Raw genomic sequence first — 27,132 nt, 5'->3', positions numbered from 1 at the left:
AAAATAAGCCATCTGTTAAAATGTTGTAATATTTTTAATATTTGCCAAAGGGTCTGTATATATACTTTATTATAAAATAGATCTTTTGTAGCTCAAAAGTAAAAGTACATAAATGTAATAAATTAACTTTATACATCCTTATTCTGAAACAATTTTACTATGTCAGAAAGTGGTAGGTTTCATTAATGCTTGGTCTCCAAAAACCTGCTTAAAAAATGTGACATGCTCTTCACAGTGTTCTCCTACAAGAGAAGGATAGAAAATGTAATCAGTGTTATTTCTGACATCTTGAGGAATCATGCTTGAGTATATTCTTAATATTTTTTAAAAAAATTCAACATTAGGAGCTACCTCTGCTTCATTCTCTTACTACAACATGCCCCAAATTTTGAAACTGGGAAGCTGGATCACAAAATAATTGTATAAAAACAGAAAACAAATGGGTAAAGTAGATGCATATAGGCTACAATACATTGTATACATACCTTATGCTATGATTTTTGTATAATAATACTAGGAAAAGTAGATTTTATGCATAATCAAGAACACTGAGGGGGAAAAAGGTGCCGATTATCTTTGAGGTACTTTCCACAGAAAATGTATTTTTATGTAAATTTAACAATTATAATTTGATTTGATATTGATATTTATTTTGATTTTGAAAACTATTGATAGTTAAAGCTATTATTGAGAAATGCACGAGGGCCCCTGGTAGTGTGGAACTGCATGCATGAAGGGAGCATTAACAATCGTTTGCCGATTTAGAAATGGGAATATGGGGATATTTTTCCTGCAAAAAAACTTAAAAGAAACAAAAAAAGACAAGGATTTTGATTAGAGGGAGATGAAGTGCTACTGAATAACTAGACACATTCTTCTAGTCCTATCAAATTCATTACTGGGTGGTAATAAAAATGACAAAGCACCTTTTAGTTTAAATAAAGGTAAGTTCTAAATGTCTCCTTCTAAGTCCACAAGACTTACAGCTCTTACAATGTTGTAGCAGGCTATCTCCAACTGACCTATTAACCCCACTGTTAAAATATAATTATAATTCCATACCATCTAGCTGCACTGAAGTCAACATTCAAATAGTGTGAGACTATTTTTTCTTCCAATTAAGGATCTTGCATATTTTTTACAGATGTTGATACTGCATCACAATGTTCCAGCTGTTTTAGTAACTGTTATCTTTCTCCCAAGCTTCAGAAGGTCCCATTTGTCATAACTGTTTTCAATATACAAAATTGTGCCTACAAGTGCCTTCAGAAATTAAATTTTATTCAAGGAAAAAGCAGTAGTAGTGGCCTACGTTTCATTTTCTTTTCCTTCTCTGGAGAGACCCTGGTTTCTTTTTTTAACTTATTTTAAAAAAAATTACCAAAACATTATATCAATTTGGTAAAATTTACTATTCTATCCTTGGAGTAGCTTTTTATCTTTAAACATTATAATTTTGCAGGACTGTGCAGTTATTTAAAAAAAACTATTACCTCTCTCTACTGATGAAAGATGAGGAAATTAGTGAGGCCCTGTTTGAAACAATTTAACAGGCAGGATTATTAGCTTTGAACTTCGAATATTATAAAAATAAAAAGAGGACCCAACTTTCTTTATATGCGTATCAAATTGCTGTTTACCTGGGGTGAAGCTAGGGTTTCCTCGTATTCGCTGATTTCTCTGCTCAAAAAACCTGAATATGGTATAGAAGAGCATCTCATCTTCAGTTTGCTTTGCTGCATCAAGGAATTTACGAGCAGAAATGCTGTCATGTCCACCAATTCCTCTTATAAATCTCAAGGCAGCTAGTACTTGATGTTTAGATAACAGAACTTCTACTATTTCATCATTTGCTGTACACAGTCTCTGAAAGCACAAATGATGACAGTAAGTGGCTGCCAACCATACATAAGACTTCTTTCCCGTGGGTGCCTTATTTTATTTACTACAGTTATTAGTAATTTTATTGTTGCAACCATAAATTACAACATGTAGCATGCTATAAAATAATAATTTCAAATAGAGTTGTTTTAAAAAAGAGACGGACAACAAATAAAATGTAATAAATTGAAATAAAAAGAGCATTGAATCTAAAAAGGGTACAGCAAAGTAAAGCTACAACTAAGAACTTAAGTATTTCTAAGTTTAAATGAGAGCAGAGCAAAAGTAGCAGCTTGATTGCTGCAGTTGGAAATAAGATGGTTCAATTTTGGGGGGCTTCAGCCCTTCAGTTTACCTATTATCAATAATTTGGCCCTGATCTCATTGTAAATGGGACAGCGAAGGACATAATGGATAACATTCTTCACTTGACAAACACCACAGGCACAGAAAATTGTTCAATAGAGGGGATACAAAATGACGTATGTGGATCACATAATCTGCAGGTGAAGAGATATTAAAGCCCATTTAAGCAATGCAATGGTTGCATTAACTAAATACTAGGAGGAGATGCTATGTTTTTTTTATGAATGTACTAAAATGAAAATGGATAATTGTCCTCCAGTGGCATCTTTATTGGCATTCCTTTCTTTAATATTTTCTGTTTCAAGAGCCAGGTTTTCCCAAAGGTGGTAGGAAATACAGTTATAGTATATGTGACAAAAATTTGGTCCAATTGATTCTCAAATATGGAATGGAATGGAAAAAAACAGAGTTTGATCAGATAGAATCTTTGAAGGCTTTTTAATTTCTTATAGTGCCCCAGCAATGCACAACATATTTGAATGGAGGTGGAAGGTAGCCTTACCTCTGTTTTTAAATAGGCAATGAGGTTGCCCTGGGGGAAGCCCAAAATATTCCTTATGAAGTTCTCTGGATTAATTCCAACTGGGCAATTAGTAGATTTTACCTCTACCATAATTACCCATAATCAAAGAAAGAAAATGGCACATTTACACTTCCTCTGTCTACTTACCTTTAACATATCCAGGGAGAGTTGATGTGCTGGTGGGTAAATACTTTCAAGAGACAACAATAAACAAGCCTAAAATAAGAAATAAATCAGTTATCTAGTATTTCACAATTTGCTCTTAAACTAAAAGCAGCTTAGTAAATCATTCTTGCTCAGCAACAAAGCATATTAGGACACAGTAGAAGATAATGTGTTGATGTCATTATTTTTCAACCTCTCTATGGTGCAAAAGGACTCACTGGAGAAGAGCCTAATGCTGGGAAAGATCGAGGGCAATCGAAGAAGGGGACGACAGAGAATGAGGTGGCTGGATGGAGTCACTGAAGCAGTAGGCGTGAGCTTAGATGGACTCCATAAGATGGTAGAGGACAGGAAGGCCTGGAGGAATGTTGTCCATAGGGTCGCGATGGGTCGGACACGCGCAGCTAACAACAACATGGTGCAAATGACATGATCTGGGGCTAAACAGGACAATCCTACACATTGCTGAGATTTTTGAGAAGGGATACAAGCAAAAATGGAAGCAATTTAAAGTATGCAAGGTTACTCACCAAAGGTTTTGAATCACTGAGAACATGGTACTGTAGGAACTGATGAAGCATGTAGAATAAATTGTGCTGAACAAGAGTTTTGATTACCAATTCATAAAGAAAATGCTAAGAAGACAAACAGGGAAATTTCAATACTGAAACTATTCATAACTCATCAAATGTATAAACATTTAGCTAAACCTCAATTTGAAAGAAACGTATAGTAGAAAGCATTTCAAGGAAGTAGATCCAAAATAAATTAGTCTTTTTATTGAAATGCATTTGCATGTGTATTACACTTTTACTTTTCAAATTTGAAATGGGCAGTTCCAACAACTAAAGTTAGCTGAATAAATACATGCATAAATAAATACATAAATAAAATTTTAGAAAACTCCTGAATTACAATACATAAATAAAAATTTAATTGTTTAATTGCCATTACCTATTGGCATGAAAGCAACATAGACATTTTATATAGCTACTCTCCTGCCTGTACATTTTCTTTACAGATAAACATTGCTTATGCTTGCAAAATTGTACACGTATGAAGAACTAGTGGCAAAAGTGGAAGTTTTAAATTTAATGACTGCCAAGAGTTATTTGAGGCAAAACCTATATGCATTAGGACTCCCAGCTGAAAGACCAATTAAAAATTATTTGCATGCCTTAACTTTTCACATAGTTCAGAAATTGTTCCTTGGTAGAAAATATAATCTATACTGCTCAAAAAAATAAAGGGAACACTTAAACAACACAGTGTACTGTATTTAATAGTAGGATGTCTTATATTGTGTTCCCTTTATTTTTTTGAGCAGTATACATTAAGTCTGATTCCATTGTCCAGTATATCCCCATGTATTCTTACATTATGTCAATTATTTGTATTTATTTCAATAATTTCAGGCTTAGTTTTGGAATGGGCACAATCTTGGCCATCTTAAGAAATGACTGATCCTCTGGTAATGAATTAGAAAGAGCAACCGCCTTGGTTCATGCCTAGATCACTTTGGGGCTTTCAATACTATCAGACCTTTTTCTTCTGAATTTGTTGGTCTTAGAAACTTCAGAACTGAAGTTCTTCCAATGCTTGCTGGATGAGCAATGTTGGATTGTCAGATTTCTGTATTTCTGGAGCTTAGGACTGCCCCCGACCTTCGATCATTTTGCCGAGACCTGAAGACCTAGCTCTTCGAGCTTTCCGGCCCAGGCTGAGTTTTAATTGGGGTTTTAATTGGGGTTTTATATTTTTTCAGGGATTTAGTTTAATCTTTTTTAATTGCTCTTAATTTTTGTATTTATGTTTTATATACCCTGTAAACCGCCCTGAGTCCTACGGGAAAGGGCGGTATATAAATTCAATAAAATTCAAATTCAAATATTGTTTCCACAGAGGTTACAGCATTCTGAAACCATTGTCTGGAACATGGTTGGGAGTGAATGAACTAAATTCAGGTAATTTGGATATATTATGATTATATAAATATAGTAAAATACCTCTGATATGCAACAGATTGCGCTCTTCTTTGTAGCACCAAATGGGGGAATTCTCCTGGAGTTTGACATTAACAGATAAACCTCAAATGGCCTGGTGTAACCTTTTAGTATTTAGGTTGACAAGCAATTCTCTGTTCTTACAGAAGTTTGTCTCTTATGCAGGGATCTTTGTTCAGATGACTTTTGAAGAGGTTTCAAGGTTTCAACTAATATTGAACATACTGGATAACTTAAATAGTAAAAAAAAAATTAGCAAAAGCTATTTCAAATTATGACACTTTCAAGTACCTACCTGAACAGCTATCTGGAACTGGTTGAGTGAGCGAATATACTCCATTACAACAGCAATAGTGAACTTGTGGGGGGCCTCCTTATTAGAAAAGAATAGGAAAAATATCTTTGAAAATAAGTTTACAGAATTTGGATTTGAGTTGTATTTAAATAGTGATTTGGTGCTATTCAGAATTCATATATGCTTTAGCAAATTAGCTAGCTTATTACAAAACTTTTAATCATGTCAACTATAGTAATATGAACAGTGACGTAATTAAAGCAGAATTCTATTAACTGACCTTTTTTTCTGTAAAGATTGATAGAACATGAGTGTACATGTCTGACTGATCAATAACTGCCTGTGTACGGACTGGGCGCTTTGGTGGTGGATTGCCTCTGCTCTGTCCAGTTTCTAATGCCTGCAAAAGAAGCGCAGGAACATTTTATTAAATCATGCACTTTAGCTGAAACAGATCACTAAATAATAGATTTAAAAGTAATTTTGTACCTAGGGTTTATAATATTGTTAAACCAGTATATATTAAGTAAGAATTGTGACCAAAAATATATACTGGTACTTCAAAGTGTTTTATTACACTATTATTACAAATGTAATACATTTTGAAGTGCTTTTGCAATAATGAGACTTGCTATTAAGCAGTTAATGCTTTGGGACACTCCAACTGAATGATAATAGTATAGCGAAGCATACTACTTTGACAATAAAGGGTGATGTAATCAGTTCCAGTAGGGGTTTGTGAGGATGCTACTGGCAGAAGGGAATTTTAAATTTTATATATTGTTACAATGCAAGAGAATTTGCTTCACAATCATCCTTGTATAATATAGCATTCTTTCACCTTAAAACAGTGACATTTTTGAATGATAACAGAGTAGCCACTGTGTAGAGGATGATAACCAGTAACAACAGATCAGTGGATTGTACCTGCCACATCCAAGAAATTTTTTTTTAAAAAAAGGCTCTTCTATGTGGACACCACTGACGCTTTCACATTGATAATAATATAGTGATCTAATTTAAAAAAGGTAAATCAATACCATATTTATGATAAAAAGGAATTTGTGCTAACCAAAGAATATGTATAAGATAGTGTTCACAACTTGCCATAGTATAAGCCTGTTCTGCTTCTAAGTATTTCTTATATTCGTGATTGAGCTTGTCAAAAACAGTGGCAATTACACTCAACGAGCCTCCTTCTGGTTCATTTAACACTGCAATAGAACACACAAGGGACATGTAAAACAGGCATGTTGAACTCGCGACGTCACGTGATGTTGCATGATGTATCATGACTTTTTCCCCATTGCTGGCAATGGGGTGGGCACAGTTTCAGCGTGATGCATCCGGCCCATGGGCCGGCATTTTGACATGCCTGATGTAAAATAAGGAAAGTCACAGAATGTAGCAATAGCAGAATGCAAACTTGATACCATGATAATATTTGTAGGTAAGTTTTTATTCAAATTGCATATGGCATATTATTTCATATCCCAAAAAATACTCTTAGCAAATATTATTATACTATACTACAAAGTATAGTATTCTAATTACTAACAGTATACTATACTTTGTAGAGAAACATTATAGTATGTCAGGGCTTTTTTAAAAATGTCACTGAAATTTTTGATTCACAGTAGCTTCCTCAAACTGAAACAGAAGCTTACTTTGTGAACACACAGAAAGAATAACCATCTTGCAGTCTTTTCGTTGCAGAAGGAAGTCCATTAACTTTCCCTTGTCTGGCAAAAGATTTACCGTAGGTTCAAGTTTCATTTGCAGATTCCAGAGATAACCTACAGTAAAAAAAAGAAGAGTACATTTCTGTCATAACTGATCTACTGTACCACAATAAGCTTCACTTCAAGAGAGAGATTTAACCGATTGCAGTTTAATAGGAAATGAAGTATTTCACCTGAATTCTTTCATCACTACATTCTGATAATAAGCAACATTGTGTTCTGCAGACACTTTGGATTTCAACTCCTATAAATTCTATCTGGCATAGCCAATAGCAAAGAAAGGGATTATCAAAGCTATGGTCTGAAAGATAACATTATTTAACATCAGGTATCTAATTAGTATATTTTATGCATCAGCGTATTTAACACCATAATAAGGTAAGGTAAAGGTTCCCCTGCACATGTGTGCTAGTCGTTTCCGACTCTAGGGGCCAGTGCTCATCTCCATTTCAAAGCTGAAGAGCCAGCGCTTGTCCGAGGTCCTGTGGCCGGCATGACTAGACGGCAAAGGCACACGGAATGCTGTTACCTTCCCACCGTATTGGTCCCTATTTTTCTACTTGCATTTTTATGTGCTTTCAAACTGCTAGGTTGGCAGAAGCTGGGACGAGTAACAGGCGCTCATTCTGTTACACAGCACTCGGGATTCGACCTGCCAAACTGCCGACCTGATCGACAAGCTCAGCGTCCCATTAATGCCATAACATAAACCCACAAACATTCCAATGCTCTGATTAAAAATGAATGTTGAAACTTTCATACCTTCACTTGCGCTAATGATAATATCAGGCTGAAAGACAATCCAGGATGATGAATCTAAATGTTAAGCAAAACTCTTACCAACCTCCAATGGGTTTTGCTTCGGTAAAAGTTTAAATTGTTTATGCAACCAGCCACTTTGAGTAACAGCTCAAAGAGGCATACAACTTTTTTCTCTATCTAAAGAAGACAGGGATATTTATTCTTTAAGCACATGATGGGCCCCAGCAAAATATCTGTCAAACTTTTATGCCAAAGAAGCAGTAAGATATGGTTTAAGGGTCTGCTTTTTAAAAGGAAAGAAAGCAACAATTCATCAAGTGTTAAATTTCTCAAATACATAGAAGTCATTACCTGGAAAGAAGCTACTAGTGCCAAAGTCTCTTAGAAGAACATTGAAAGTGAAAAATTCCATATAAACTTAATTTGCAAAGTTTTCTATATACTCAAATATTATCAAATACTTCTGGGAGCAATTCAAAGAGTTAGCAAGGACCTAGTAAATTAGTCTTCACTCTTTATTTTTGAAAACAAATCACACTAAATGCAAATAAATTTCAAAATATAGCTCAATAGGATTTTACAGGCTGCAAAACTACACAATAAACTCTCACTGTAATAGATTGGTGGGAAGGGTGTATCCATTGATTTCTGCCTTAGATTGTAAGCCGCCCTGAGTCTTCGGAGAAGGGCAGGATATAAATGGGATTAAAAAAAAACTAAAGCAGAACATCTGCTAAATCTGAATAGAATTACAAACATCTGTGCAATGTGCATTTTAAAATACTGTTATCTTAAATGACAATCTAATGCAAAAAGTACATTTTGTTATATCTAAACTCTGCTAAACAGCACTGTGCATTATTTCTGTATTATTTATTTCTACTCCTCAAAAATAAAAAAGCTTCCTGTTAAGCACAGATACTCAGTTGTGCTCCTTTCAGATATTAAAAAAATATATGTTGCCACAGAACAAATAAGATCTATGCTTTGTATTTCAAGGATACAGAGTTTACAGGGAACTGGAAACTGATTGGTTACAGAAGCCGGACCTGCAAATAAGAAAAAGGTGTGATTTATAAGGATTAGAAAGGAAATTATTTGTTATGTTTGTCAGAAATAAACTTTTTCAACAAACTGTGTACTCTGAATGCTAAACCTAAAGTCCTTAGCCCACAGGTTACTGTCATATCTAAAGCAGAAAGTAAGACACAACCAAAGGCTAACTTTCCAAAAGTTTAATATTTAATTGTTTTAAAATATTACTTACAGCTTATGAATTATATTCAATGCAAATTCAACCTTCATAAATGTTATACTCGGTGAATACAGATTGTTTTACAAAATGTAACATCTTTCTTCAATGCAAATTTTCTGTTTTAGGATTCTAGCACTTTTTCCACGAAACAACTATTGATAATTGTTCGGAAGACAAATAGTTCATTTCTTAATTGAGTTATACTAATTTAGAGGTCTGAAAGGAATCCAAAAGAACACTCATAACAAAGATAAAGCACCTATATCCCAAACTTTGGAGAATACTATGACACAAATCATAGATTAAAATGGTTTAGCTTCTATGCAAATTTAAAGTTTACCCACTGCTTAGGCACGCACGTGGGAAGAGTTCACAATTTCACAAAATTCTACAGTACTTTGAAGGCAAAGATGTATTTGGTGCATGATCAAAATACCAATTTTCAAAACAGAGTAGCAACCTTCAGTTTGCTTAAAGCAACTGAGTCTTCCTGTGATGATTGTCCCCTGAACTGAAACACCATACTTGCCTGAAGGAGCTACAAGCAGATGCTATGCATATAAAGTACCGTTTTATCTTCAAAGCAAACTTCTGTACAAAATTCATTTGTATTTATTTTCCAAACCTCTTAACTTAAAAGTTTTTTTTAAAAAAGAACATGGTCCATGGGCAAATAATATAAGAACAGCTATGATAAGCAATAACTTTAGGCTTTTTTATCCCAAGACCAGAATAATAGATGAAATATTGCTCATTTCTGTTTATCGTTCTACATTTAGTAAATACAATGAACTTATTACACAAAGAAATACACTCAAATGAAATATTAAGATTACTGGAACATAACTTTTTAAATATTATTTTACTAATTTTCCAATTTTACATTTAAGTATTTAAAAAGCAACGTGGTAGCTGGGTTAATCAATAGTTCACTAACAAAATCTTTAGTACAAATCTCAAGTTACAACATCAAATTTTTAAATATTAAACAGATAAAATCCTTATTTTCAACTAATTTCCAAATATTTTAAATCTATTGACCAGATTTCCCCTTATCTCAACTTCTCCCTTTAACCCTCTAATTAATAATATGAAATCCCCTCTAATAAATCAAAACCCCAATTTTCTTCAGCCTTATTCTGGCTTTCTTCCTTTGCCAACGAGGCTTCCATATCAGTGCTTTTAGATCGGCCAATACATCTTCCTCTATTATTATATATGTTATTTGAAATAAAGGATACCATTTAATTGTCATTTTTTTGGAAGGACTACTAGCCCATTTGTATTCATTAAGTTGTCTCCCTATTATTCCAATTTCCCCAGTGGAACGAAACCAAATGCAGAAGATGGAGCTTGCCTTCCATTGTCTGTGGCGGCCACAATGGCAAACCGGAAGTTGAACATAACTTTTAATTAATAAAAAATCTAGCAATTCTATCTTCAAAACTATAGATATATGCAGTATTTGCATTTTCAAGGCAATATAAAAAATGCAATTCTGTACCTGCCACAGGAATCTGATATGGTTGTATGGATCGAGGTGGAAGTACAAGCTGGTGCAGTGTAATTGTACCATCAAATTCCCCCTTTAATTTGATGTCAAATATAATAGAAGTCTAAAAAAACACCAAAAATCTTTTTATGGTATGTGTTCAAGCAAAACTACATCCATACAGTAAACAACAAAATGATGGTGATTCTTTTTATTCTGTTTGGCATAATAGTAAGAATTAAGATCCTATCCTAAAAATTAATCCCAACTGCATATAAATATATATGGAGAATATTCTTCTGTTTATGTTCCGTCTGTTCCTGCATATTTCTCAGATCTTTAATCCTATAGAAAAGCCATGGCAAATATGAAAGAAAAAAACTTTCTGCCCGCTGTATTTGTTTAAGTAAACCAAATCTGAGTTGCATCCAGTGATGTTATTTTATTTATTACAATAGTACTTCCTTCTCTATGAACACCTGAATATTAACTCTATACCTTAAAAGCCCAAGATAGTATCTCATTCCAACATTATTTATTTAATCAAGTTACATGGTTGCCCATCTTGTTAAAGCAACTCTGGGCAATTACAACATACTGAAACTATAAAAAACAATACTACTTGGGGGGGGGGGGGGGGGAGACCAACAATCTTCAACCAAGCATGAACCCAGTAAGATTAACAAAGAAATCTTTCAACAGACTATAATCTCATAATCTTCAGGCCCTAGAGCATATCCCAGTCTTTAATGCTTTACAAAAGGTAGCAGAGTTTGAGGCAATTTGATATTTAGGGTTATGGTATTCTAGAGGCAGACATTAAGCCAGAAAAGGCTGAAGTCTGAAGTCCCATAGGGTGACAATTTAATTGAAGGGACCCAGAACATGCTCCTCCTGTTGGATATAATGGGACAATTGAAAACAACAGGGAGATGAAGTCTCTAAATAACCCAGCTCCATTTCATGGAGGGCTTTATAGATAACAACCAACACCCTGAATTTCATGTGGAAGCACACTGGAGCCACTGCAGCTCATAGAAGGGTGACATGGGTGCAATGAGATGTGCATGTAACTGCCCGTGCTTCATGGTTCAGGAAGGGGTGCAACTGATGCACAAATTGAAATTATGCAAAAAAAAACTTCCTGGCCATGGCTGCAACCTATTCTTTGAGCAGGAGTTGTGAGTCTCCTGCACATCATTTCTGTTTAGGGTAGTGAAACCCATCCAAGAAACAAAAAGAAAAAAAACCACCCTGGATCCAGTGAGCCCTAAATCAGACAGCTACTCAGTCTTGTCAGGGTTTGCTTGGATGCCAGGATGAAAACCAAACAAACCCTACACAACTGTCATATTAACATGAGTCTTCAACTTTAATAAATCAGTATAATAATTTCCTGTTTCACAACAGTTGTCTCGAATGGTTTGTTTACAACTGTGTTTCCTGAAAAATAAGACCCAGTCTTCTTTTTTTTTTTTGCCAAAATATACACACACAGAGTATATGTCTTTAAGAAAAGAATTGCCCCTGGTACTTTCCAAATGTATTTTAAGCAAAACTATGCAAAAGAATCTAAAATAGATATCTTGAGCTACCAAAAATATAATGCAGAGAAATAGTAGTACCTCAGTGTCCTGATGATGAACTACTACTAAATTATCCACAACATTCAGTGCAAACTTCCCAGTTCTATATAACTTCAATATATGTAATTTCTTACAGGAGCCTTCCCTGCAGTAGCATTAATTGGGAAAGAAAAAGAATGTTAATCAACAACATTAGTAGTCACTTTTTAGTAGTTCTGTTATGAAAGCTGAAAAGAATAAGAACCAACAAATGTACCTTGGCAAATGATAAAGAACTACCTCAGCTCCAGTACTGTTTGAAGTCCTTGAGTGGTGTCTCAAGTAAAGAACATAAAGTTGCCCATATCTAAAGAAAAATAATACATTTTTAACTTCTGAGCAGATAACATTTATATAGTCCCATCATACTATTTTCTTTCAGGACAAGCTATTTTGGCAGAAAGCAATGGAGTAATACATAGTGTAAGAAACTAAAGGCATTTCTTGTGAATGCATTGTGCTATCTGGTAAGTTCAGATGCTCAGACATCAGCAATAAACCACAGAGACGGGGGACAGATGTCTATTCCTCACATACAGAGAGTTACCCAAAGTTCTCCCCTTGTTAAAGAAAGGAATTGACTACTTTAAACAAAAGGAAATAGAAAAATGGGCAAATGTTGTTAAACAGAAGCTGGAAACAAATAAGATTTTACATTTCTTCCTATTGTAACCCCAGGGAACAAATGGAAATCTAGATAAAAGGAAGTAACTGTGAGCTTCAAAGCTTCAAGAAAATTTGCTACGTTGAACTAGTGGTTAAGGTGCTAGCCTAGAAATGAGGAGACTGTGAGTTCTAGTCCCACCTTGGGGATGAATGCTGGCTGGGTGACTTTAGACTATTCTGAATGTACATACCCTTTGTTGAAATGCTATTAAAGATATTAGACCAAAAAAAATTATCTTAGTTCCTTGGGGACAATTCATTGTCCCTTTTTTATATTCCACATTATTTTTTCCATCAATTTTTCATCTCTCTTTCATATAGTTCTTACATGGAAGTGTATCACACATAAATTATAAGTGCCTTGGAAACTGACAATGGAAGAAAAAAAAGCTTTTCTTATATCACAGTTCTTATACATGATCCAGAAAAGGGAACTGATGCCTGATTTCAATGGGAGACCATTAAAAGTTCCCCTTCAATGAACAGAAAAAACAAATGGGACATAAATCTATGACATTAAGTAAGAAACTTCAAAAATAACCACCAGTTGAGACTAATCTGCTTCAAGGTGAAAGAAAACTGACAGAAGCTAATGGATACTATTTTTATAAACAGAATTTTGTCACATATTTGTACTTTCTCTTTTGTGTTTGTGCATCTTGAGTCAGTCTCAACTCCTGGAGATTACATGGAAAAGTCCATGCAGTTTTTCTGGCAACATTTTCCAAATGGGAACTATTCTGAACGTGGAAAAGACGCACTCTTTCAAGAGTTAGAATGGAAGGTTTTTCCTCTCCATCTCCTCCCAAAGTACAGAACAGAAACAACAGTTGGCTCCTTCCTCACTTTAGAAGCCATCTTCTTTTCTCTACCCAATGGGGCCTGCACGTGTTTCTCTTGATGTTTGGCCTTGCCTTCATATTAGAGCTAAAAGAGAATGACTGGCCCAAAATGGAATCCAGCTTCCATTGTTAAGGCAAGACAAAATTCAGCATTCCCTACTTTTAAGCAGACACCTTCACTGCGAGATCAAAACGGCTTTCTTGCCTGTTACATAATTCATAAGAAAATTAAAAAGCATTTTTATATATTTTTTTTGAATAAATTACAGATGGATATATTTCATCTTTTCAAAGTGATACTGAGATCATTCTGTTATTATAAGCTATTCTTACAAATAACTTATATGATTTTTAAAGCGTTTTTTTTTTTAAAAAAATTCCACTTGTTATAAGGTGCTGGATTGGGAATTTTAGTTTTGTTTCCTACTTTTCCCATTTCTTTTCTACTCTATTCAAGTTATTTGAGAAAAGAGTTACTTCAAATGCAGTCCATTTCTGCTAACCAAGAAAATGGTTATGTTTTTAATTTAATTTAATAATTTAATAATTTAATTTGTATACCGCCCTTCTCCCGAAGGACTCAGGGCAGTGAACAGGGCAATACATAATAAAAAAACAGAATACAAAAATTAAAAAGCAATTAAACCATTATGCCCATAATAATTAATACATATTAAAATTAAAACTATTTATAAAAACCCAACCCCATCCCGTCAGACCAGGCCAGCTTGTTCGAAAAAGAAGGTTTTGAGATCGCGCCGGAAGGAGCGAAGGTTGGGGGCCATCCGGAGCTCGACCGGTAAGCGGTTCCAAAGGTCTGGCGCGCCCACAGAGAACGCTCCCCCCTGGGGGCCACCAATCGGCATTCTTTGATCGGCGGCACCCTGAGGAGGCCCTCTCTGTGGGAGCGCACTGGACGGAGGGAAGTTGACGCCGGCCGCAGGTGTTGCCGTAAGTAATCGGGACCCATGCCATGAAGGGCTTTGTAAGTCATCACTAACACCTTGAACCTCACCCAGAGAGCAACCGGTAGCCAATGCAGCTCGCGGAGCAAAGGTGTAACATAGGAGTATCGGGAAACCCCCAAGACAACTCGCGCGGCTGCATTCTGCACCAGTTGAAGTCTCCGGGTGGACCTCAAGGGCAGCCCCATGTAGAGAGCATTACAGTAGTCTAGACGAGAGGTCACGAGCGCATGAGTGACTGTACGCAAGGCATCCCGGTCTAGATAGGGCCGCAACTGGCGCACCAGGCGAACCTGGGCAAAAGCCCCCCTAGTCACAGCTCCAATATGCTCTTCCAAAGAGAGCTGTGAATCTAGAAGGACCCCCAAGTTGCGAGCCCTATCTACGGGGGGTAGTAGCTCACCCCCCATGTGTCTTTTAGTAAGAAGACAATCTATTGCTCAGAAAAAAGGAAAATAAAGCAACCCGTGGCAGGAGGGGGGGAACCACAATAATATACTTACATTGTAGTCAAAACAATATCTCTTTCAGAAAGGCTGAGCTTCGAGGACTTTGGTGCTGTAGGTAATTCAATTTCGAACTTTGACAGCTTTGACATAGCTCCCCCCTATGTGAAAAGTATTTTCAGTACTGCATTTAATTCTATATAGTTCTTTCACATTTCATTGTATTTCTTACCACTGTATAATATGTTCCAGCAAAATATAACGTAAAAAAAAATCCACATACAATTGTTTTGTTTTGTTTTCTTTGCAGTGCTTTAGTTCGCATGCGGTATAACCCATCTAAAAAACCCAACGTTACAATTTTTGTTTCCTAATGCAACATTTGTGAAACTAATTTGCAGCTGGGTATTTGAAATAGTATATTTACTTAAAATATTTATTTTAGACTACAACAATTTGAAATTTATTTCTTTTATATTAAACATAAATACCTTTAACAAATCTTGGGGCAACTGTGCAAAGTAATCATGGAAAAACTGCACTGAATGCAGTAATGTTATTTTACCTTGAAATAGAATGGCTGGAGAACATTTCCAAGTACTGTTGTTGACAACAAAATGACGGAGCTCTCAGGACAGTACATAAACCAGTTTACATTAATATTCTGACTCTTCAAAAGCTTTAAAGTTCGTTTCTCTGGTAATACCTGAAGATATAAAGTTGACAATCAGATCAATATACTAAATATTTTCAAACAGGTTACATAGTTTACAACTGCTAAAATAAAATAATTTTTTTAAAAAAAAAAGTTTTGATTTTGAAATTTGCTGCCATGGGGTGATTCCCCAGTTGATTGCAAATTTAAACAATCAGCACTTTTACTTTTGTAAAGTTCTTACAGGATGCTGATTTGGGCTATTGTTTTTAGAAGCAATACAGCTAGAAAAAGTAGCAGAGAACAATTATTTTTATGTGACCTCTAAGCTCCTCATGGACTTCCTCCAGTTATCAGTCAGAACTGCAGTATATTACTGTCACGCCCGAATCTGAATCTGAGCCTGAATCTGCTGAGAAAAATGAGCTGGAACTGGTGCCGATGGAGGTCAAGGGAGGGGTGTCTCTGGCTTCAGAGGAATGTGAAGAAGAGCAGGCTGAGGCAGGCCAGGGCCTTTCAGGATTGGGACAGGGTGAACATGAGAGACAGAGCTCAGGTGATGAGCAAGGGCCACCCCTTCCTGATCCTTGAGCACAGAGAGAAGGAGGGAACAACGCAGGCAGGCTCAACTACTTGGGAGGAGAGGGCCCGCCCCTCTCCACAAGGCACACCTGGAGACTGAGACTTGAGGAGACGCTGTGGGGAGGGGCATTTGTCGGGAACAAGCGCTGAATGCTTGGAGTTTTGTGTGCCGTTGCTGATCTTGGAAACAACTCTCTGATCTCTTGTTCTGTGTTGTGATTTCTGCTTGGAAACCCTGAAACTCTGACCATTGGACTGGCTGACAAACTTGATTGCAGGCTGAAACAAAACACAACCTTGAGGTTGGTTCATGAAACAACATAGCCCTCTCACTTCTAAGAGTGAACCAAAGTGATCCATTGTTTGCCTGGTTCCATTCTGCAGACTGTCTTAGCTCCTTCCAGAACTTGAGCTGAAAGAAAAGGCTGACAGGAATGTTCACCCACATCACTGACTGTAATGCTTCCAGGCTAGATAATTTCAATTAAAGGTGGCCCTCTGGAGTCCTCTCAGTATGTACTGCAGGTCTTTCAGGCTGGACAGTATTGGCCAGCACTGTAGGTAATCCCATTAGGTATGCTAACTGCAGACAGTTGAAATGTGTTCTGTCTGTGCTGACAGTCCTGCAGTATTTGCAAAGATGGTCACCATGGAACACACACACACACACACACACAGAGAGAGAGAGAGAGAGAGAGAGGCACACCCTGAAATCATCCAGGCTGGGCAACTTCAATACATGCTGCAAAGAATCTTGCAGCTTTCCGGCAGTGGTGAAGGGAAAAATTAAAAAGAGCCTAGAGAAGTTGCTTTAACACCATCAAAATTGCTTGTTTGAGGAAATCTGGTCCCCTCTTTGCTTTAGTAATGCAAATGTAAATTTGCATAATTCTACTAATGGCTTCTATTTATTATACTGCTAGACAATTTGTGACCCATTGAGTCATCATTTCAGACAAAACAGAAAAATAAAATGACAACAGGTGAGCAAATCTGGGAGAATGGGAGCAACTCCCAACTTCCTGTTGACTCCCCCTTTGAGTTACCTTGTGGGAAGTTGGTATGGAGCATTGAAAACCTTCCTTCCTTCCTTCCTTCCTTCCTTCCTTCCTTCCTTCCTTCCTTCCTTCCTTCCTCCCTCCCTCCCTCCCTTCTCTACCCCTACCCTCTTCAGCAGGCAGGTGAATGGTTGCTCCAGGTCGGGGAGTGAGTAGGTGCATAATTGGCGGTTGCAGAGCAAGTGCAGAGAGGCTGGGAAGGTTGCACAGGTGGTGGTGGGGGGGGGAAGATACCTGAGCAACTTGTGACCTTCCCTGCCAGCTTCTCGATTTCCAACTCTCCCTATCACCTTCCCAGAACCAAAAGCTTTGCTAGTGGCAGTCACGATGTAAAGTTCCTGCTGGCTTTCCCTCTGCCCTATGGGAAGCCGTTGTGGAACACTGGAAATGAAGATCACGTGACCACAGCTGACTGTGGCAGCCCAGCTATACTTGAAGCAGCAACAATTTCCCCAAATTTCACACCCACAGGAGTCATGGATCCCAACAGTCTGTAAGTTAGCCCATTACACTGGTTTAATAACTGTTGTGCTATACCTTCCAATTTCACCCAATTGAAGGTCAAACACTGTTTTGAGTGTTTGAATTTTAGTAGTAGAGATATTTTGTGTAATACAGCAAACATCTTATATGTCTAATTTTTTTGCAGTATCAATGACCTTTTATTACTAAAATATTACTTAACTAAAAAGGTTCATTTTCAGATTACAATATCTTCCTTGAAAAAACTGAAGCTATTTCTACTAGGTATAGGAGAAGTTAATTGAAATTAAACTAGATTTTACAAGACCAAAACAAAAATATCTTACCCACAATGAACTATAAAATCATTTTATCCTTTACCATAAAACAAGTTAGCAGATTTTTTTTAAAAAAGTATGTATATTTTTACTTACTTGGTAAAACTCAATCCCCTGATCTGTTACAAAAACGATCTCTGCAGAGCCTGTCCAACAGAATCCTAAAATACTGGCATTCTTGGTCTTTAATAAAAAACAGTGTTTAACTGAAATAAGCAATTACACATACACTGTCATATAAAGTAAAACCAGTTTATATATGTCGTTTTAAAATCTATTCTACTTTTCCTTTTAAATATTTAAAAAGCAGCACAACAAATTTTAAGAATGCCCTGCCTCAGTTTGCTATATAGCAAATTTCTGGCAAATATAGTCAAGACAATATTTGTAGATCTTGTCCGAGTGGATACATAAATAAAAATACAATCCTGTAGAGATTTTATATACCAACATAAGCAGCTTCAATGGTTTTGTAGCATATTAGCACCCAAAGAAGCACTTTTGGAACAAGTGAATATATTTTGGACATTCTTCAACAGCTTAGCTATAGATTTTTACACTAGACGCAGCTTCTATCTAGGCCAATTCCCAAAGCAGCCCCAAGAAAAGCACATTATAACTACCCAGTCTTAAGATTATGAGTGCATAAGGCACTCTGTTAGCAGTTGATTAACTATGGGTAGAAGGATTTTAATTCTTGTAGCTAAGCAATATTATTACTCCTCTAACAACATTGACAAGCTTTTTCCCCACTACCGGTATATATATTTATGCTTGCAAAACTTAAGTAACCATTCCTAACGGCCATTTTGTTTCAGGCTAGCACACTGACTGGGAAGAAGGGAACCTAACATCTAAAGCATTTAAATGATTTGCAGTTACAACTGTTCAGAATACTAAGATAATGGTATTGTAGACGTTGCACTATTCAAATACTGAATGCTTCAATATGAAGTTTAGTATTTTATTACATCTACTGTACCTTACATTCTTGAGTGTATTCTAATTGTGGACAGTCTGGAATGAAGTTCAGGAAATCCTGGAATGACATGAAAAACAGAAGCAATTAAAAATATTTGTAGACTCAACCTATGCAGAGATAAGACATAACTAACATGTGGATTTTCATCAGTCTGAGTGCATGGGTCTGCAAAATGTCAGACTATTAATATCCTCAAAAGAATGATACACAGACATCTATAAACATATTTTCTGCTTCAATATTTCCATCTCATTTTCCTCAACTATCTTTGCACTCTAATACAAATGGAATAGAAAGGATGAAAGTTTACATAAGCAAAAAGGTAATAATCAAAATAGATGAGAAAATACATTTAATAAAATATAACATAATTCAAAGATGCAAATATAAATGGATGAATTGAAAGCTTTTCAAATAGATTTCATAAAACTCATTGCCAATTCTGACTCCATTTGTTTGTATAATTCTCCCTCTGGAAAGGAGACCCTACAAACTGAATCTAGCATTAGCTGGTAAGGACTAGACCAGGGATAGGCAACCTCAGCTCTTTTGTGACTCGTGGACTTCAACTCTAGCATAGCTCCAGCATAGGCTCAAGGCTGACTCAGCCTTCCATCCTTCCGAGGTAGGTAAAATGAGGACCCAGATTGTTGGGGGCAATTAAGCTGACTTTGTAATAGTGCCACTTGGGGTGTGTGTGAAAGCCCTAATAAGCAGGCATATACATAGAATGAAGGCTACTGCTAAGCTTGTAAGCCGCCCTAAGTCTTCGGAGAAGGGCAGGATATAAATGGAATTTTAAAAAAAAAAGCTGACTCAGGAATTCTGGGAGTTGAAGTCCACGAGTCACAAAAGAGCCAAGGTTGCCTACCCCTGGACTAGACAAATGATCAGAAGTATTCCCACATACTTCCAATATGTTGTATTATTTTGTGAATTGGCTCCAAATAAGTTCATAATTACTATTAGCTATAGACAGGGACACGGTGGCTCAGTGGGTTAGGATGCTGACCTTGTCAATCAGAAGGTCGGCAGTTTGGTGGGTCGAATCCCGAGTGCCGCGTAACAGAGTGCCTGTTACTCGTCCCAGCTTCTGCCAACCTAGCAGTTTGAAAGCACATAAAAATGCAAGTAGAAAAATAGGGACCATTACGGTGGGAAGGTAACAGCGTGCGCCATTGGCGTCTAGTCATGCCGACCACATGACCACGGAGACGTCCTCGGACAAATGCTGGCTCTTCGGCTTTGAAACGGAGATGAGCACCGGCCTCTAGAGTTGGAAACGACTAGCACGCATGTGCGGGGGAACCTTTACCTTTACCTTATAGACAGATCATTGCCTACATAAATGAAGTTTATCTCATCTACCTTTTTTCTAGCTATTTCTATTTCTAATTAACATTATGTTATGTATTCCTTTCTCAAACAATCACATCTCAGAGTACTATGCACATACAGTAATAAAAATATGAACAAATATAAGGGGGAAAGGAAACAAAAACAAAGCCCAACCATCTAACATAATTTATTTAATAATAAGAAAATGATAAGTAGTATATTGTGTTTCAATATTTTTAAAGATTCTTCCCATTTTAAGAAAGATATTTCTTACCACATTCTTCAGTGTTCTCTGAACAGCCAGTATTTTATTGCCCAAAGAAAACTTGATGCACTTCACTTCTCCTTTGTCTTCCATTCTATAAACATAGAATTCATTTCTGTATTTTAGATACAGGACATGTCTTGGATTAATTTCTACAGTATCTCAGCAACAGCCATGCTGGCCTGGACTGGTAGAAATTACTTTAAATTATCTGAAGGTACTTTTTAAAATATTAATGGTAATAGTTTTGAAGTTTAATAAAATTAAACAAGGGGAGGAATGATTGCCGATCCCTAATATCCATGTTCATTCCAAAGGAAGTGAGGTTTAGTGGTTATTAGACAACCCGTGCCTTCTTGGGTCATCATTTTGGAGGTATTTCTTTACCTAAACAGAGAAAACAGAATCACCGCAAAAGAGCAGTGGGAGCAGAAGTGACTTCTGACTTCCTGACTATCTTCCCCATTGAGTTTCCTTGTCGTAAACTGGCAGGAAACATCAGAAATCTATCTTCCTTCCTTCCTTCCTTCCTTCCTTCCTTCCTTCCTTCCTTCCTTCCTTCCTTCCTTTCCTTCCTTCCTTCCTTCCTTCCCCTTCCTGGTTTCATCTTCCCTTCCCTAGAATTCCTATTGGCTTCCCCATTTACTTTGCTTGTGAGAATTTTATGGGGAGAAAGTCAATGGGGAAACCAGCAAGAAGTTGCAAGTCCAATGCCAAAAGAAAGTGATTTCTGCCCGGTGGGGAAGGGAGCAAGAGGTTGTATGAGGTGCTGGTCAGAAATGCTATGTGGAGTGCACGAGTGGTGCCATATGAGTTGGGAAGAATGTGTGGGTATCCACCAGAGATGCTGCACAGGTCAGAGAGGGCTCATGGCGGGGGGGGGGGCGCAGCATAGATTAGAAAGGGTGTTCAAAGTGTATGAGAGGTGCTATACAAGAGGGCAGGGCGTGTGGGCAGGCAGTGTGGGTAAAGGGTGCTTTGGGGTCATGGAGGTGTGTAAGAGGTCCCCTACGTGTCAAGTAAGGTATGGGGAAGTGAGTCAAGAAGAATGCATAGGGGTCAGAGTTGTATGAGTCAGGGATTATCCATGGGAGGTGGGTCATGAAGATGTGTGGGTATGCTGAAGAGATGCCACATGAGTTAGGGAAGGCACATGGGCAGCTCAGAAGGATGCATGGAGGTGCATAAGAGGTGCTGCATGTGTCAGGGGAAGGCATGAGAGGGTAGCATGGGCCGGGAAGGTTGCACGCTGATTCTTTTCTTTTCTCTCTGCTCTTTTCTCCCTTTCTTTTCCCTTCCCTTTTCAGGAGGAAAGTGACTGCTGCTGAGTGAGGGAGAGAGACTGGCTAAGAAATTGCCATGAAACACTAAAAATGGAGATTACATGACCCCAAATTTTATTTCCTCCATACTCAAGCATTGATTCAAGAGTCCTCAGGACTCTATAAGTTGGTTCAAAAATGATGCATTGTTTCCCCCAGTTAAAAGTCACAACAAGAGCTTTTGTAATATATAGACAGCTGTTATATTAGTTATTTCAAAAACAAGAGATAACATGTGGGAAAAAATATTATGTTGAGTTGCAAGATGTCAACATGTTGCAGTATATGCTATAGCAGTGATGGCGAACCTTTTAGAGACCAAGTGCCCAAATTGCAACCCAAAACCCACTTATTTATTGTCGGGTACTGGGTGGGCATGCCCCACTGGATGGGCATGGCCCACTGGGTGCGCATGGCCCATTGGGTGGGTGTGGCTGCAGTGGTAACGGCAGACTGGGTGGGACTAAAAAGTTCAACCAATCAATTCCAACTTTGCGAGATCTTTTTTTCCCCGCGAGAAGTTGAAATTGATTGATTGATTGAACCTTTTTTGTTTTTTGCACACGGTGGCGGAGGCCTAAAGCGAAAAGGTTTTATAAAACCCAGCTGAAGGCCTAGGACTGGGGCGATGGTGTGCGTGGTTCGCCACCACGGTGCTATAGCATAAAGTGCAAGACTCTCTGATTATGTTTCTCTGTGTTTAGCTATACTGCATTCCCATGAGCTCTACAAAGAGGATGAACAATTCCACATTGTGGAATGAAATGAGGACGATACTATATTTATGTGAATAGTATCCCACAATTGCAATGACCTCACTTTTGAATAGAAATAAATTATAGCTGCTAAAACATCTGGGACAAACTGAAAGGATGCATTTGTTTTGGGGTCTGAGAAGGCTAAGTATTCAACACCCATTCAAAGTTATTTTGAAGTATTATTTCAAGGCTGAGTCAAATTGAAGATTTCACAAGGGGAAAAATAGGATAAATGTTTGCATATATAATTTTTCAAAATTAAATTAATCCTTCCATTCTTATTACCTAAAAACATAGTTATGATCAAATTCCTTTATGCAAGCTAACAGTATTTAAGCACCAGCTTAAAAAGTAATTTAGTAAAAGGTAATGTGAGAAAAATATGTGATAATTATGTATGGGATTCAGCTTTTGACTACTCTTGCTAGAGGTCACAACCACTATCTGTCCCAGTTTCAATGAAATAAGCTGTTATGATCTGTGAGGATTTAAATGAAAACAAGTACAAACAGACCTTCTCTATGCTTTGAATCTTCTACATCTACAAGGATATTTTTTCAGTAATAAGAAAAGCCTTTATGTTGGATTAACACTACATTCTTGCACAGAAGGCTTTCTGTGTAGTAAAAACAAAAGCTATGCTTGACTGCCCCACTTCTAATATTCACAAGTTATATAAGCGCCCACAATGCTGGATTTAATCAACGTGATATAGTGATATACATACAGATTCAAAGAGCCTGCATGCCCAATCATTCGTGTAGACTAAATCCTAGCAGGATGTCAGAGTTCTATTCTATGTGAACTCTTTATTTTAGTCAGAACAACTCAGTAGAACAGTCTTTATGAAACTAATTTTATTAAATAGGGAATCAAATAAATTGGAAACTGCATATTGATATATTCTCAATTATATTCTAATTACATGCATTTTACTATATCAAGTTTACTAACACATGTACTCAAGATAAAAACAATAATATTCCTATTCTTGAGTTTTGTGTATTTTAAAATCATTGTTGTTATTTACTAGTTAAAGAAAATACACAGTGAAAGACACAATGAGAAGAAATATCCTTTGAACAGTATATTTGTATTTGCAAAAGTTTGCAACACAATGCAATTAACTGTCAAAAAAAACAGCATTCAGGAAGCATTTACATCACCTAAATGAGATGGGATTGCGGTCTTCCAAGCCTTTGACTACTACCCCAGTAGCTCCACCAGATCGAACAGCAAAAACCTAAACAGAGATCTAGTTTCAGTTTCAAGCTAGAGCCTACTTTAAAAGTTCTTTATCTCCAAAACAATAGAATTTGTTTTCCACAAGATATTCTAAATATTAACAGGCTAAACAAGGTGTAAGACAACTTTTCTTTTTAAACCAAGTTTAAAAAGTGTTTCTCCCACATAATTCTAGGGGACATGCATTGATAAAATGACAGAAGTAATGGTGATGAAATCAGAAAATGTTTATTTATTTATTTATTTATTTAATATACCGCCCTATTCCCTAAGGACTCAGGGCAGTTCACAGGGCAAGTTAAAACAATACAAAAAGGAAAGATAAAATAGAATTAAATTAATACTAGCCCACAGGATTAAGACAAAGTTAAAATTTAAATTTAAAATTAATTTAATTTAAAACCCCTCAGTCCAGGCCAGACGTTCAAACAACCAGGGTTTTAGGTCCTGGCGAAACGAGCAAAGGTCGGGGGCAGTCCGAAGTTCCATCGGCAGTTCGTTCCAAAGGGCGGGCACGCCCATAGAGAACGCCCTCCCCCTGGGAATCACCCGCCGGCAATCCCTAACCGGCGGAACCCTAAAGAGGGCCTCCCTGTGGGCGCGGACAGGACGATGGGAAGCTGATGCTGGCAGCAGGTGCTCCCTAAGGTAATCCGGACCCATGCCATTTAGGGCTTTATAGGTCACCACCAGCACCTTGAATCTAACCCGGAGGGCAACTGGAAGCCAATGCAGCTCGCGGAGAAGAGGTGTTACATGAGAGTATCGGGAAACTCCCATTACTACTCGCGCGGCTGCATTCTGCACCAGCTGAAGCCTCCGAGTGGTCCTCAAGGGCAGCCCCATGTAGAGAGCGTTGCAGTAGTCTAACCGGGAGTTTACGAGCGCATGACTGACTGTGCGTAAGGCATCTCGGTCCAGATAGGGCCATAACTGGCGCACCAGGTGAACCTGGGCGAAAGTCCCCCTGGTCACGGCTCCTATGTGATCTTCCAAACTGAGCCGTGAATCCAGGAGGACACCCAAGCTGCCCTATTTTTACTCTGCTCCTCTTTCCCATTCCTTGCTGGGGATGGTTTTTGCCAAAATCTGAACAAGCCATTTGCTTTCTACAAAATTAAGCTGAGAGCTGCATATGACTCCAGACTCCTTATTCCTGGGAACAGTATTCTGTTTTTTTTTTCTAAGCAAAGTGCAGAACAAAGTACACAAAACTGGAAAAAAAACAGTTCAGAACTATCAGATTCTCAGTTGTCCTTTGAGACCAAAATCACATGAAGCCATCACGTGAAGGCAGCAAAATAGTACATCAGGACACATCATGTGAAAGCACTCAAGTCAATTTTCTCAGATATACAAGACGTTTATTTAGATACATTAATTCGGCCTGTGAGGGGGGGGGAAAACCTCATTAATTTTGGTTCTCATATTAAGACAAAATTGTAAGGAAAGGGTTAAAATCAACCCCAGTCAGAGACCACGAGTTTTACCTTTGTGATTAAAACTAAGATGTTAAACAACTTGACTGTTGCCTATGAAACACCTATCTGCAAAAAGAACTTTTTCCCACGTTTTTTTTAAAAAAAGAGAACAATCTGATAACCGAACTTTTTCCCACCATCCATATGCAAAACATATATACAAACATAAAATAGTTGCCTGCTAGTATTGTAACTCTACGCAAGTTATGGACGGTACAAATATCATCCAATGTTGTTTTATCACTCATTTTCCAACACGACCCAGGCAACACGCAAGTGGATCAAATGCAGATTTTTGCCAGCTTTTCCTAATAAGATTTTTAAATATTTAAGCCTCTTTCCGTCCAACCGTGCAATTACAGGGGTCTTTGCGACGGAGCAGGAAGAGTAAGAAACCAGATACAGAAACGTTCTGGTCCAGCCGAAGGAAGGGCAGGATGAACCGCGCGACAAGCAGGTCGTGTGGACGGGGTGTGTGTGTGTGCGTGTGTGGAACCAGGGATAAGACTCCGCCCCTTTCCGCGGCCTGAGCCTCTCACCTGCTTATTGGCCTCGTCGAAGAAAACGCAGTTAACGGGGCTCGCCTTTTCGAACTGCACGGGCCGCGCGCACAGCGCCAAGTAATAGTCCTCGCTGGTGGTCGTCGCCATGGCAGCAGTGGAAGAACGGTGGACGGGCAGAGAGAGCGTCGCGCACCCCTCGCCCACGCTCCGATGTTCGGCCGATCTGTTTCCTCTCACCGCCCCCCTCCCGGCGCCACAAAGCGGTTTCCGCGTGAGGGCATGTAGACACACAACTCTACCTCTCTCTCGGCACCGAACAACCGCTTCCTGGTTATGCAGTTCTTGCGCATGATCAGAGAGCTACCGGTCCTTAAAGGCGCAGTACGCCTTTCAATGAACAGAAACGTCTCGCAGGGGTAAGCAACCTTGGCTCTTTTATGACTTGTGGACTTCAACTCCCAGAATTCCCGAGCGATCATGGCTGGCTCAGGAAATCCGGAAGTCCGCGAGTCATAAAAGAGCCAAGGTTGCCTACCCCTGGTCTAGGGCTCTAGGCCAGGGTGGGAGCACAAAGGGAGGCTCAGCTAATCTCAATGTACAACATAGTTGTACTTTGACAATAAAGGTTCATTTCATTTCATTTCAGCCTTTTCACCCATTGCACTACTTTTAGATTATGGCAACATCTGAGTACCACCAGTCGCCTAGCAAGGTGTCAAAAACTTGATGGCCAAAAAAAAAGGGAAGTGATAAAGTACAGGTAGTCCTTGACTTACAACAGTTAACTTAGTGACTGTTCGAAGTTACAACGGCACTGAAAAATGTGCCCCCCAAGGCACAGCCGAGCAAAACACCTGCCTGCCTCTCTGGTGGCGCTCTTCCTCTTGTCCAGGTTTTCATTGTTGTGAGCATTTCTGTTGAGGATTGGCAGCAGGGGTGGGGTGGGGGTGTTTGGCTTTTATTCCCCCTGTCTGCTGGGTGGTTGCAGCAGGTTTTGGTCACTTCACATGACCCTGGGACACTCTGACAGTCATAAATATGAATCAGTTGCCAAGCATCTGAATGTAAATCACAAGACTCTGGAGATGCTGCAACATTCCAGCTGATCGGCGCTT

The 27,132-nt window shown here is 38.0% G+C and overlaps 1 protein-coding gene across 1 annotated transcript; it reads right to left on the bottom strand.

Annotated features, from left to right (window-relative positions):
• Positions 1-51: 51 nt before the first annotated feature.
• On the bottom strand, positions 52-26,329 carry RMC1 (regulator of MON1-CCZ1). The gene is made up of 20 exons (XM_083357593.1): positions 26,054-26,329; positions 23,955-24,031; positions 20,718-20,802; positions 19,106-19,162; positions 18,220-18,306; positions 15,594-15,734; positions 15,086-15,189; positions 12,327-12,416; positions 12,110-12,215; positions 10,497-10,608; positions 8,742-8,786; positions 7,738-7,791; positions 6,901-7,029; positions 6,341-6,447; positions 5,514-5,633; positions 5,234-5,311; positions 3,466-3,570; positions 2,918-2,986; positions 1,641-1,866; positions 52-242 (listed from the first exon to the last, which is right to left on the bottom strand). Exons 1-20 carry the CDS (start codon positions 26,162-26,164, stop codon positions 163-165), a joined length of 1,983 nt encoding a protein of 660 aa, XP_083213719.1. The 5' UTR covers positions 26,165-26,329; the 3' UTR covers positions 52-162.
• Positions 26,330-27,132: the final 803 nt, after the last annotated feature.

The sequence above is a fragment of the Vipera ursinii genome, assembly GCF_947247035.1.
Source record: "Vipera ursinii genome assembly, chromosome: 3".
Classification (NCBI taxonomy): Eukaryota; Metazoa; Chordata; class Lepidosauria; order Squamata; family Viperidae; genus Vipera; species Vipera ursinii.
The sequence above is the reverse complement of the archived record's forward strand: the minus strand, read 5'-3'. Positions and strand labels throughout refer to the sequence as shown.

What these genes read in the sequence shown, in the direction of transcription:
- RMC1 (XM_083357593.1), bottom strand. Translation starts at nt 26,164, where the DNA reads ATGGCGACGACCACCAGCGAGGACTATTACTTGGCGCTGTGCGCGCGG. An exon ending in AGAGAACACTGAAGAATGTG is followed by an intron (nt 19,163 to 20,717) that starts GTAAGAAATATC and finishes ATGTCATTCCAG; the next exon opens with GATTTCCTGAACTTCATTCC. An exon ending in TTCATCATCAGGACACTGAG is followed by an intron (nt 10,609 to 12,109) that starts GTACTACTATTT and finishes GTGTTTTTTTAG; the next exon opens with ACTTCTATTATATTTGACAT.